The sequence below is a fragment of the Serinus canaria genome, chromosome 2, assembly GCF_022539315.1.
Source record: "Serinus canaria isolate serCan28SL12 chromosome 2, serCan2020, whole genome shotgun sequence".
In the NCBI taxonomy this organism is placed as follows: domain Eukaryota; kingdom Metazoa; phylum Chordata; class Aves; order Passeriformes; family Fringillidae; genus Serinus; species Serinus canaria.
The window spans coordinates 77,330,305-77,343,772 of record NC_066315.1 but is presented as its reverse complement, the minus strand read 5'-3'; the positions used below and the strand labels follow the sequence as shown (position 1 = coordinate 77,343,772).

Sequence of the window (13,468 nt, the reverse complement as noted above, 5' to 3'; positions counted from 1 at the left end):
AAAGGTCACGTACTCCATGGGCTCCCTTTAGGAAATTGCACTAATGAGTGTAGAACCTGCTTTCATATGTAAATGTTCACTGGTTTACTGCTTAAGCTGAATTGTTTTTGCTTGCCACTGCAACATATTTAAAAATTGAACTTTAGAAAAATTGAAACAATGAAATAATTACTGTAAATTATCACATCTGCTACCAACATGAATACGCTTCAGTATCTAGAACAGCAGAGAAAGTAGCTTGCTATACAATCTGCTTTTCAAAGGCTTGAATTTGACTTCTATTTGCTCAACTTCATTCACCTAGAGAATTCAAACACACTTCTTGAGTTCCCCCAGCTCCTCCCCTCCAGCTACAAAGGATGTTCACCAATAGATGTATCCCCTATTTGTACCCACCCCAGAGAGGAACAAGTAGATGGAGAGGCTTTGCTCCCAATAACACAATTTCAGCTCTCTCCTTGACAAATGTCTCCTGTCCAGCTCTCCTTTAATGGTGTGTCTTTCAAACAAGCAGTAAAACACCCCTTTCTTCCACATACTTAGCTATTTGGCAAGCACTGTTTAAGTACCTTCTGAGTGACATTTATCATTCCATATCACCATGACTGCAGATGGAAAACACAGAGGAAAGTGCTCAGTGAAGACCTTTTACTTTCTTTTGATCCAAGTTTACTCCACTTCAGTAGCTCATCCAAATCTTTCAAGCAGTTTTTTTTTTCCTAACCAGCCCTGCACAGTGAGTCAGGTGATCCCTGGTAGTCCATGCACAGCTCCTGTGACTCTGAGCCATGCTGGTTCACAGCAAACTGAGTCACCTAATTTTCCTTTGTCTAAGTGAAAAGAAGTGACATGCTGTATGAGAGGATAAACTGCAAAATGTTCAGTGGGATGTGCACCTACAAATCTAGCGAAGATACAGAGCAGCCAAAGCTGGCTTTGTGCCTGCTCCAGTACCTGCACTGCTGCAGGAGAGACACCACCAATGTCACAAGGTCAGCACTAAAAATCACTGTGTCTGTTCAGTGGGGAGTGGGGAAAAGAGAGCAGCATACAGCAGGCAAAACTTCCAACAGTGAATCCCAAAGGTGCATTTTGGTGACACTTCCCTGAATGAAGAATGCCAAGCATTATACATGGCTTTCCTTCTCATTTTCAGTCAAGTCTCTGCTGAATCAGCTACAAAAGAGAAGCTCTGTGACACTTGACTCTTGTTCTTCAAACAGTATTTCTTATTTAGTAAAGCCATTAATTCAAGTTAAATTTGCAATCAAATAAAGGCAAATGAAAAACAAGTACAACCATTTTTGCATAAGACTTCAGTAAGATTTTACATGTACATTGAAATGGATTGTTTACAGAAATTTCCCAAACTGTTCCTGCATGCACTCCTGCAGTTAGAGGTGGTCTCTGGAGACTGCCTCAAGCTTCTTCTCCTTGCACAGCTGCTAATTCTGTGAGAACTGCATTTTAGTGGTAGTAAAATATATGTGCAGATACAGTAACATGCCAAATTTGTCAGGGATGAAGCATTTTAGTGGGAAAAGACTGGAAGAACAACAAGGAACATAGGAGTGGGAACTCAGTGTTTTCCTTGCTATGGAAATGAAACAAGTGCCTGGTTCTTGCATCAATCACAGCAAATCCTTTTACCTTTGCTACTGTGCAGCTGAGCCTTATTAGTCAGGTATGAAAAGACAGATAAGGAAAACATGAGAGTTTGTTACCAAAATCCTTCTATTTAAGGGTCATGGGGCTTCCAGACAGAAACAGGAGCAGGGAAGCAGACAAGCTTTTCAAAACTGCCTTCCTTCTGTGATCAGGGACTTTGCTAAACATGCGAGCTCATGAATCCCAGCTACTTGTCAGGGCTCTGTCATCCACATGGGTTCAGCTGCCTGGATGGCTTCACACCTCAGAGCACCAAACACCTCAAGACACAGAAAATTGTTTTTATTTGCTTCCAGGCTGCTTCCTCTTGCTAAGGTGCCCAAAATCTGCATGTTATTTGGCACATGACAAATAGCAGAACAGTCAGCAAATGAAAACATGTAAAGTCAAGGATGTCCATCATCCAGGTGGCACTAAAATCTACAATGAAATCCACACATTTGTTTTGTTGGTATCCTGATTAAATAGGCAGCCCAGAAAAATGGAACATCTAAATATGGATATATAGTAAAGTCACCAGTCTCTGAGTTGCCATGTGAAAATCATAAATCAGATTCACTAGCAACTCTGGCTGTTGTATTTTTGACAAAAACAGACCATATAATGAATAGTCTGTTATGACCAAAACAGATGTGAAAAACCCCAGGATACTAGAATCAGGCTAGCAATATTAATTTCAATGACTACTGTACCATTACCACTTCATTTCTAGAGAGCCTTCCAACACATTTAGGCAAATCTTGACACTGCCTTTCATTATCTGTAACTCAAAAGACAAATTGATATTGTAAGCCTTAGCAGCCAAGTCTGTTTTAAAAACAAAAATCTGAAACAGAACAAAACATCCAGCATGTACAATTCTAGGCATTTTCATAAATTGAAAGACAAAGAGTCTGACAAGGGAGTCATTCACACCAGTTTTTCTATACACATCTGAATCGCTGCCTCTAGTGACTTAAAACAAACTTTGTGATTTTGATATTGCCTCCCTAAAAAGGCTCTCACAGAGTTGTCACACAAGAAGTGCAGCCTTCTACCTTCTGCTTATAACGTTCCTTAGAGCCACTCATTTATCAGAGTTGTGGGCAATGACTAATAAAGAGGTGCATAATCCATGTTAAAAAAAAAAACTTGAAAGCCCTTTCCAGTGCTTTCCCCTTGAAAGCCTTCTACAAAATCAGTGTAGAATGCTACCCTCTTCACACAATGGTAAATAAGCAGACAGGCAGCAAAAGATTAGGCCTGAGATGTATAGAAAAGATGGACACTATTTAAAATCTTACCTTCTGCACGTTGGGTTTGATGCACCGAACAAAGAAGGGGTTTGAAGAACTCAGAGTCGCCATTAAAGAATGAAGTGATTCCTGAAACACAGGCAGAGAGAAGACAGTAGTTCACAAGCTGGATTTTTGTACAAGCAACATAACCCCGGACAAGAGCTCCAGCAGCTCAGCACTGCAGACAGCATCTAACTGCAACACCTAGTGGTGCACACCAGAAGTTACTGCACCCTGGAAGCTCTTGCTTCCAAAGGGCCGGGGTCAGTGCGTGTGTGTTCCCTTCTTCCACTGGCTCTTCTGATCAAAACTGGCATTACTGTTCAACAATCAACAAGACTCACAGATTGATATGAAGAAAACTGCTCAGAAGGAAACACAAAGTTGTTGCTTCAGGGGTCTTTCAAATGATTACGTAAGGCTTAGGATCCACATTTCCAAACAGCTAAACTTGAGCAAGTCAAAAGGAAGGATAAGGGATCTATGGCAAAATCCACCAACTCAGATTTCCTCTTTTCATTTCAACCACTCCAAACCCACTCATTTTCCATCTTCCCTGAAGACAACAGGTTTTTTCCTAGCTTTAGAACTCTGAATGATCCAATGCACATTAGACTATCAGTTGTCTGAACCTCAGCCTGGAGATAAAAATCACAAAATCCCTCAGTCCTTTTATGATTATTACTTTAATTACACATCCGCCCCTTTCTCTCCTGAGCCATCATTCTGTATCTTATTCCAACTTGCCTCATTCTGTATCATTAAGTATGATGAACCTTTTTAAACTGAAGTCTTGCATTTACTTTGCAGAGATACAAATGATTATACGGGAGAGGAGCTCAGGCTCTGAAGAGCCCACAAAGTTAGCAATGGTAAAGTTACACCCCTCAAAGGTGGCACTTTGTGCCAGGCAGCAGAGAGAATGCAGAGAAGGCTGCCAAGGAGGCAGAAAGTGCACATTTTAAAGGAGCAACACTGTGTGTCCTGCCATATGTCTTGGAGCAAAACTGTCAATGTCAGTCTGTTATAACAAATTCTTGCTTTAATCTGCAGACCAAGCACTTACTTGGTGATTGAACACACAGTGAAAAAGGCAGCGGGCAGAGTTATGGCTGTGCACACACTGGTGCAAAGTGAGGAAACAGCGAAATAACTGGGAACATAAATGGTAGATCCTGGCTTGCTTGCCTTTACCAGCCTATGGACCAGGGAGTTGGGCAGCAAATATTAAACAGAACATACAAAGACAAAAATCTTTGTGTAAAGACAAATATTTACAGCTCTGAAAAGTATAGGCTTCATTAATATTAAACCTGTGTGAACATTACACATCTGTGCACAGTTCTCTCATCCCAGGCTCCCACTTGCAGATTGGAAAAGTTGGTCCATCTAAACAAAAATGATTTAAACTATTTTCACTTTCACCTGTGGTACAGCCAGCCAGATTCTCCACAGTGCTGCAAGCCTCTAAGTCACTGTCAGGTGATGAGCTAATCTGGAGCTTGCCCTGGTAATCAACAGGCTGAAACAGATGGTATCTAAACTCTGCTCTTCTGCCTGCACCCCCAGGCCTGCATTAGGCAGGTCATCAAATGAAAAGAAGAGTCAACCAATTTATCATGAGAATAAAACTGTGAAGGCAAAGTTCTTATCTTCAGTTGAAATAAAATGGACTAATCCCTGTTAGGCTTTAAAACATGTAAAAAACACCCAACCTAATTCTCTGGGGAAGGCATGATGTGAAGGTCAACATCTTGTAAAGCAGCCCAGCTGGTTAATGGTCAGTTACTGCAGCGTTAGATAAGAGGCAATAATGTTTTGATTTCATGTTTTATCACCCTTATGTTTTCCAGGCCCCCTGACAGAGACTACTACTCTTTGTTCTACCTTGCCAAATAGTGAAAAAATATGGTCTGTTTTTGTAAGGTTAACAACATTTTAAAGGTCTACTTTGCACATATAGAAATAACCAAGTGGAAACAGCACGTTCAGCTACCCAGGAAAACCAGCAAATAACACCATCTCATGACAAGCAATGGATACTTCTGAGATGAGTTATGGTAGCACAAAGCAAGCTGTCCTGAAAATACATCAGTGTTTTTTAATAAAAGACATTGTGTGTGCCCCAGCATACACTCCTTGCTGTTCTGTCCAACACTTAGCAATAGTCTATTAGGATAAAATCTGCCCTTAAGGGGTTTGAGTCTGCTCTTCTTAAAAAAAAGTGAACGAACTCTGCAAATGTATATTAATTCAAACAAAATGAAAGGCAACTAATCCAGACTTGTACTCATGCAATTTAGGAGATGTTCCATGCCAATCTTTCCCTTTTAAATAATTTGCAGATAGACTTTATGCTAGATTTCAATTTGGTGCCATTTTTGATGAGAGGCTATAAAGCCTCATAAAAAGGTGTTTAACAAAAATGCCTTCCAAACTTTAAGTTAAAGCAAGGCAACACCTTAATGAGGTATTTATTCAGCACTTATTTTTCTCAGCATTCAGGCATTGCTGTAAGGCTTTGAGGGATTTTGTGGCTGGATTTAGATTATAAAGACAAATCAGGACAAGAGAGACCAACTTCACAGATGAGCTTTAAAATAAGAACAAATAGGCAAGTGGGGAATGCAACAGGAGTTTGGTGGGGATGGTGTGATGGAAAGGTTAGTGTCTACTTGAAGCAAGCCAGGTCAGTCAATCAGTTAATTAGCAAGGGCAGTGCCATAGCAGAGACAGCAATGTTTTCAAGCTCAGGTTTTGCCTTTCTCAGTCTGCACCTGTTCCTTACAGACCAGGGTCTGTCTGTCACTGATTAGCCACAGAGCAGAGCTGACACATTAACTAACCTTGAACTGGAGACTGACAGTAGGCTTTCGGTGCTTGCTTCCACATTTAAGAGTGTCCTGATTGTTGCGACTTGAAACGTGTTCAAACAGATCATAGATGAAATCGAGACTGAAATGGAAAAGAAAAATAGTATTTCTAAAGTGTATCTTAACAGACTGTGAGGTACACCACTGCAGAATGCAAAGAAAGCACTGTCTCTTAGCAAGAAGCTCCACCATCAAAAACATGCTTATTTTCTCTCTTATTTCCTAATTTTCTCCACAATCTTTAATAAAAAATAGATTTTGCCTTTGCAGAATTTATCCAGGAGAGAAAAAACAAAACAATGACAAAAAAACCAAAACAAAACAAGGAGGTTCTTTCTTCTCAATTCCAAACACATCATTAGGGAAATGAAGTGTGAAGTCCTGGAGGCTTCACTGCATTTCACTCAACCAAAACTGCAGCTGACTGCAACCCAAATTGTACCTGAACAAAGATTAAAAAACAAGACTTCCAGCTTGGTTAGGGACATAACAGCTGTGCATGCTGTCCTCTACCCTACTGGCTGGGTACTCTCCTCTTAGCAATTCTACAGAAACACAGACTTTTTAATTCAAGCTCTACACAGATGTTGGTGTAAAAGCAAAACCAGGTCCAGCCCATTTTAACTCATTTAATATTTTTACCTAGATACTTCAGTTGACAGATGTTATATCAGAAATTTCATAAATCCAGAACAAATAACAGAGAGGGAATTGCTTATTAACAGTTTCCCTGGCACAGAAGGGCTTAAGGGATTTACAAACAAGCAACTTCGCACAGCAAGGCAGGATGACTGGATGGGATAGGGGAGGGCACCAGATGAGACAGCAACATCCAGGCTCAGCTCCCTCTTCTTTTGCCATTCCTCTGTGTGTCCTGGAGCCTCAACCAAACACCTACACAAAGGGATGTGGTACCACCACAGCTCTCAGAGTACCTACAGGACCCTAAGACCGTACACAGCAGAATGACATGAGACATGCAGGTACCAAAGGCATCCAAGCTCAGACTTTCAGTCAGATAAAACTTAAAAGAAGTTCTCCCCTCAAAGCAATTGCTATATGGCAGTTTGCACCCTGGCAGTCTCTGACAGCAAGTGTTCAACCAATTAGGGAATGCCAGAAACACAAACATGAAGTAAAAACTCACACATGCACGCTGCCTATGAGGCACTCTGAAACAGTTAAAAACCACGACCACCTGCCAGCATCCTTACTCATTACAGAGCAGCAAGTCCATTCTCCAGGCAGCCCCTGGACTGAGCAGCAACAATAGCACAATGTAGGCAAACCCAACTCTGTGAGAAATGATTACAGTCACACCTGCTTACAGACAACTCTGATATGCTCATTTCTGTGATATGATATGCTCATCTCTGTTTCATTCTGTGCTCCTTCCAGGTCTGTCAAAGTCTGCTGCTATGCAACACCTAATGTATTCAAACCCCAGCAGAATTAAGTGCTCCATCCTGGCAGAATCAGTTGATACAGGACCCCTTAGCATCATGTCCTTAACAAAAATGGCAGAAACTTACCTGCTTTCACGTAACAAGTTCAGGAGATCATCTCTAAAAGTATCCCTGTTCTTCTCCAAGATCCCCCTGACATCATACTGGACCTAGAAGGAAACAGGGCTGGTTCAAACAACAAGCCAAACAGTCAGGCACCTCTCACAAGAGCGGTGCTGTAAAAACTGCTGAGGGAACAGAGTGCTTTAGTTAATTTTGAGCAGCCTTGGGGGAAAATTAAGCTAATGAAAGTTCTGCTTGGAATAATTTCAGCAAATAAAGAAATTACCTCCCCAGCGTAGTGCTTCACTCCAAAGTTGTGAACGGCAACCCTTGGTTTTACATAAAAAGGATTGTTCTAATTGGAGGGGGAAAAAAAAGAGAAAAATATTTGGAGGGGGGTGTCACATAATCCTCTCAACCCATACCTAAACAGACCATTGTCTTCCAGTAAACTCTCTGGAAGATTAGTGCTCCAAGAGCAAACAAGCAACTCATGATAATAGGATTTGTTAGTCTGGGCTGCTTCAAATGCAGTAATAACAGATTTATAGCACATAAAAAGGCATTATAGTAAACCTGAACCCCATCTGGCAGAACCATCTATTAAAGGCACTTTGAAACAGAAGGCTCTGTCTTAAACTGGCAGTTATGAAGATTGGTGGATATGCTTGCATCCCAGAAATTGTGAAAAATGATTCCAGTATCACAAATAACGGTAACACTAATCTGAACAGAGGAAACAGCAAAATTTCAGTAAATGACATCAAGGTAAATGCTTTATTACATCAAGGGAAGTTGAAGATCTAAATAATCTGAGCTACTGCAGATTGACAGAGCTCTGACTAAGAGTAGAATTTGACTTATTCACCACAATAGAAACCTTTAAGTGAACGGCAACAAGGATATGTTCTTCCAGTAACAAACTCAGCCTTGACAACAAAGTATATGGATTGCCATTGAAGTAAGATCACATCCAAAAAAGCCTCTAGAACTATGCACCCATATGTCTGAACCATTAATTTCTACCTAAGCAAAGAGATCCTACATAATTTGCACAGCAAATATCAGCAAAACATCACATACAGCATGCTGGGCATTCAACTTCTCCAGTAAGGTGGAGTCAGTAGCTTGAGGAAAATGGCTCTCCTCATTGATGAGTGCTAGCAGTCCCAGTTTCTGGAACAGAAGGAAGAGGCAGAAGATGAATTAGTGCACAGAGGGACACAGCTGTTGGCCCTGTTTGGAAAAATCACAGTCCTCGAAATTGCTGTGTGCAGAGAGGCACAAAACCACTCATACACAACTAAAACCCCACTACTGAAGGTGACTGCAATCCTGCTTTTCTGGCAATGCTCCTTTTGAAATATAGAGTATATGATCTGTGGGCAAAATAAAGAAAAACAAGCTGCTGGAAGAATCAGTTCTCCTGACACAGGCAGTTTTTAGATGCATACAGTGACATTGCCCCAGAATATATCCCCAGCCTCCAAGATCTCCAATGATCAGAAGTCTGAGGAGTTTGTGTAAAACAGCCTTTCAAAAAAGTTTCTTTCATATGAATTATCCACCCAGGTGTTGAACCAATGCAAACTTTTAGCACGCACAGTGCCCAGAGGCAGAGCAAGACACACAGTTTAACTTCACCCTGGGTGAAGCACAACCTCCCTTTGCTTCACATATGCCTCTGTGTGATCTCCTTTGATGTTCCCCACTTCTCATGCTAGAAGAGGTGGTAAACAAAGCAAGCTACCCCACAGTTAATTAATGTGTCCAGCCAGCTCCAGGTTGATAACAGCCTGTCAGGAAAACACAGTTGTCCAGGTGCACACTTTAATAAGCCACTTGCCAAGGGCTCAGAGCAGCTCCTGAAAAGCCACCCTGCCCTGACTGCAGTCACGTCCTGCCTGCCGGATCCCCTGCCCACTGTCACTCGCTTCTGTGCCAGTCTGAACTCCTGCAGTCACACACCCTGCCATGGAGATTACACACAGCCTGCCCTGCACTGATGGCAAGAGAGAGCATTGATCACGTGCATCTTTCTAATCATATCCAAATACTGCCTTTTTATATCATCACATGGAGAAAAATTGCTGCAAGGAAAAGAGCTCACTATATAATCCTTAACATAGCCATACATGAAAATGATTTGATTAAAAGTTTGATATTTAAACATGCAAGATCCACCACCTTCTTCACTTGTTCTTTGCATTGACAAATGTTTTAAAGACACGTTACCTCAGAACAAAAAACTAAAAATAGGTAACAGTATCAAATTCTTTCTTACCTTTTCAATAAGATCCAAGCACTCTCCATTGTCTGTCCAGTCAATATCTTCCCAAATTAGTCCTTCCCTAAGGAAAATAAAGTGGGCCTTTTAATTGAAATTATTTTAGCTGTAGAACTAGGAGAAGCTAGTTTATTTATCTTGCATTTTACAGTAAAATCAGCTTACTTTTATAAATACACAGCTCCAGAAAGAGACTTTCAAAGGAAGCTAAGGTAGCTACAAACTAAGACTTCAAGTCAACATGATATTGTCAAAATTCTTTCAGATTTCTCCTCCCTCTCTTACCTGCTGTATTCCAGTTGCTCCAAGGAAAAGATGTGCTTGTTGAAGTACTCCTGAAGCTTCTCATTTGCATAGTTAATATTGAACTGCTCAAAACGGTTTACCTAAAGAGACAAGAAATTTTCAAAAACGCATACACTTCAAGTATTTTATTTTGCAAGCAAGGGAATGGGTTAGGTAAAACCATGCTTAAAATCAAGTCCCAAAGAAGATGATAAAGATATGTAAAGCATAAATAAATAAAGCATAAATATCAGACAATCCATTTGAATAAGCTTTTGAAACCTACCTCAAAGTTTTCAAATCCAAATATGTCCAAAATTCCAATAGTCTTGAAGTCTTCCTTGCTCCTGATTCTGCTATTGATTTTCTTAATGACCCATGCAAAACACTGAGAATAAAGTGCCATAGCCATAGAATCTCTGCTGTCTATTGCCTGCATTAAAGAGGGAATGGACAACACATCAACCACTCCAGGACTGAGAACTGACAAGATTCTGCTGGTCAGTGTCCTTAGCACAGCACAGAACAATGCATAATGCAAGCAGCTCCCTATTCCTATGTAGCCTGGCAGCAAATCAAGGCATCATGAGTTGAGCTTTAACAGTTTAACTTAAAACAGTTGTACTTTAAAATGTGGCCTTATAATTACATTTCAGGGCTAAAGAATTAAAAAAACTAGGTAATTATAAACTTCAGGTGTGGAGGAAGGAAAGAGAAGTGTAGGAAACAATACCTTAGAGTTCATGCTTTTCTAGAGGGAAACAATGTTATGCATACCTATTTCTAATTCTCTTCTTGTAAATTATAAAAATATTTCTCCTGAAAATTTTGAGAAAACATCCCCCTGACTCAAGTGTCCATAGTGAAAAAAAACATCAGCCTACATGTTTAGAATTTGAAAAAAAAAATGGGAAGTAATCAGAGTTCATAAAAATAACAAGGGATAAGCTACAAGCCCTGGCCAGAATTATAGGATGGGATCTGAAGAGATTATACCCTTCCCAAAAAACCTGTGTAATACTTTTGATTAAAACTCTGATGCATGAGCTAAGCTTCTGTTCTTGAGTGATCAGTGATTTCTCTAGACTTGAAGAATAAGACATCTTTCAAAGACCCTAAAAACATGTCAAAATTGAGATGCCTTTACCTGTTGTATACTAAGAGGTGTTAGGATTTCTTCTCCCCTGAGAATCATTGACCTCTGAGTCAATGCTTCTGTCAGCTGTGTGGAGTCCAACCCCAGTAACTCAGCAGATCGACCCAGGGCTGGCAAAAGAGAAAGACAAACACAAATATGTCCTTAAATATATAAAGCTATGAAACCAATTTGGTTTTTTACTATTATTATTATTATTATTATTATTATTATTATTATTATTATTATTATTATTATTATTATTATCATTATCATTATCATTATCATTATCATTATCATTATCATTATCATTATTATTACTACTACAACCGCCACCACCATTTAAGACATTCCTGAAATGACAGGGATTAGAGATGAAAACACAAAAAATTCTAGGATAATGTTTTGCTGCTCATGAAAAGGCATAAATATGTGCAACTCAAGGAAATTAATAGTAGAATTACATCACAAGTGAGTCACGAATATTTATTTTCCTCTTAATGCTACATGTCAAGAACTCAAACAATCTACTAACACATTTTTCCAGACACTAACATTAATTGACTCTTTGTCCACATGAATGTGTTTCCATTTTCCTTGGGATGATGAGGATTAACCAATGACATTTTTCTTCCATGCATAATTTAATCTTCAGTTTTGCTATAATGTGGTATATAGAACAGTACATAATTCTAGTCTCTAATGCCATACTTAAACATTTTAAATGCCCACCAGCTCAGTCTTTAGACATACCAACACATTCTTTCAGATATGTAATTGAAATACTAAAAGCCCTAAAAAAAGATACTTTCAGTGGAGATCTTGGGAATGTTTTTGAGCACTTATGTTTTATCAGCTTGAGAATATTTCAAAGAAGGAATTAGATTCAAGTAGAATTTCATTACTGTTAATGGAATAAGTATGTGCCCAAGGTCTTCCCAAATTAAGACCTAGCATCCAGCAGCAGACTACTTTGTCCTATCTGTCAAACCCCATCCTCCCAAAGTAACATTTTAATCAACATTTACAGATGTTAAAAATCAGTAAAACCCTTTCACTCCTTGTCCTTGCTATGTTCAGATATACAAATAAGGCTTTCAGAACCCCAAAGAACATTTGGATTGGGATGCACAGCCTTCTCACCTGTTTTAAAGGACACTTGTGCCCCTCCAGCAGTGATGAACTCAACATTTCCCAGATGCAAAATGCCAGCCAACAGCCTCAGAACTTCTCGTACTTCCTCCCTGCTGAACTCCATCACTTCCATTGCAGTCTGGAATGACATGTAAGCTTCTTCAACAACATGCACAGACTCAAAAATGGGAGGCCTTAGGAAAGCAAGTCAGGACTTAAAGAGAGCTGGCTCGAGTCCATTCCTTTGGTTTCATCCCAAACTGAATACACTCTAAGGCATCACTGGGACATCTTGGAACATGTAAGCATTGCTCTGCTTTTAAGAAATTTCATTTTGATGCGGTAATGATGTTGTAATTTGCTTTCAAATTCATCATTAAAATCATATAAATATTGGAACAACTCGCTGAGTTGGGCATCAGATGCAATTAATATAATTTGAATTATTAATTGATTACCTCCTGCATGTTTTTACCAAAATTTGCCTACTGGCCTTGTAGGTAACAAGGCATGGGGGAGAAAACTCAGCAGCATGCAAGATTTGATCACTTTTGTGCCCAAACATGCACCTTACCAATGTGGTCTGACAACTTCCAGTCAAACTGAAAAAGAAAGGTATCTATATAAAAAGTATTGAATTTATGAATAAACAATATGGCAACAATCAAGGCTCAACTACATAAATGAGGAGAAGAGCAAATAGTAAAATATTAAAAGAAACACTAAAACAAGAGGAACACATGCTTTCCTTTGACACAGAAGGGATAACTGTAAGCCTCTTGAAATGACCAAACTTTCCAAATTTGGGTGTAATATAATCCTGTCTGAGACCAGATCACTGTTTTGTGCCCCGATAGTCAGACTCATCATGTTATAGTCACTGCAGGTTTTTGACAGATGACACATTTTATCTTTCATAAATCATCCATTACAAATGGAAAAGCCTCAGACTCATCCCACAATTCAAAGCTGGGTAGAGATAATGGCTGAAGGTTTATTTGGTAAAGAAGACCTCTCACAACTAAAGGGAAGCAGCACTACAAGTTCATCTCCCTGTGCACTGTGCTGCTCTTTCCTGTCTCTTATACAAAAGCTTCCCTTCAGTAACATTTCCAAGACTTACACTGCAATAAAATCAGGAAAAGGAGATGACTTTAACATGAAAAGGCAGGTGAGGGTGAGCTGGGGGGTTTCTGCCAACCTCCTGCTCTGGGAATGCAGCCTGCCAGCCCCACTCCCAGCCTGCCCATGCTACAGGCAGCAGGCAATCACCCGGCCAGCTCATTTCATGGTCTGCCTAG

General features: G+C 39.9%; 1 protein-coding gene across 1 annotated transcript in view; it reads right to left on the bottom strand.

Moving 5' to 3' along the window:
- The window catches only part of MYO10 (myosin X), a 162,900-nt gene that overhangs the window by 48,541 nt on the left and 100,891 nt on the right, over positions 1-13,468 (bottom strand). Inside the window, exons 10-19 of the mRNA XM_030231269.2 lie at positions 12,177-12,306; positions 11,046-11,164; positions 10,185-10,331; positions 9,899-9,999; positions 9,611-9,677; positions 8,410-8,502; positions 7,613-7,681; positions 7,351-7,433; positions 5,792-5,900; positions 2,952-3,032 (exon numbers count right to left, since the gene is read on the bottom strand). Of these exons, the coding sequence (XP_030087129.1) occupies positions 2,952-3,032; positions 5,792-5,900; positions 7,351-7,433; positions 7,613-7,681; positions 8,410-8,502; positions 9,611-9,677; positions 9,899-9,999; positions 10,185-10,331; positions 11,046-11,164; positions 12,177-12,306 (999 nt within the window). The remainder of the gene's footprint in view (positions 1-2,951; positions 3,033-5,791; positions 5,901-7,350; positions 7,434-7,612; positions 7,682-8,409; positions 8,503-9,610; positions 9,678-9,898; positions 10,000-10,184; positions 10,332-11,045; positions 11,165-12,176; positions 12,307-13,468) is intronic.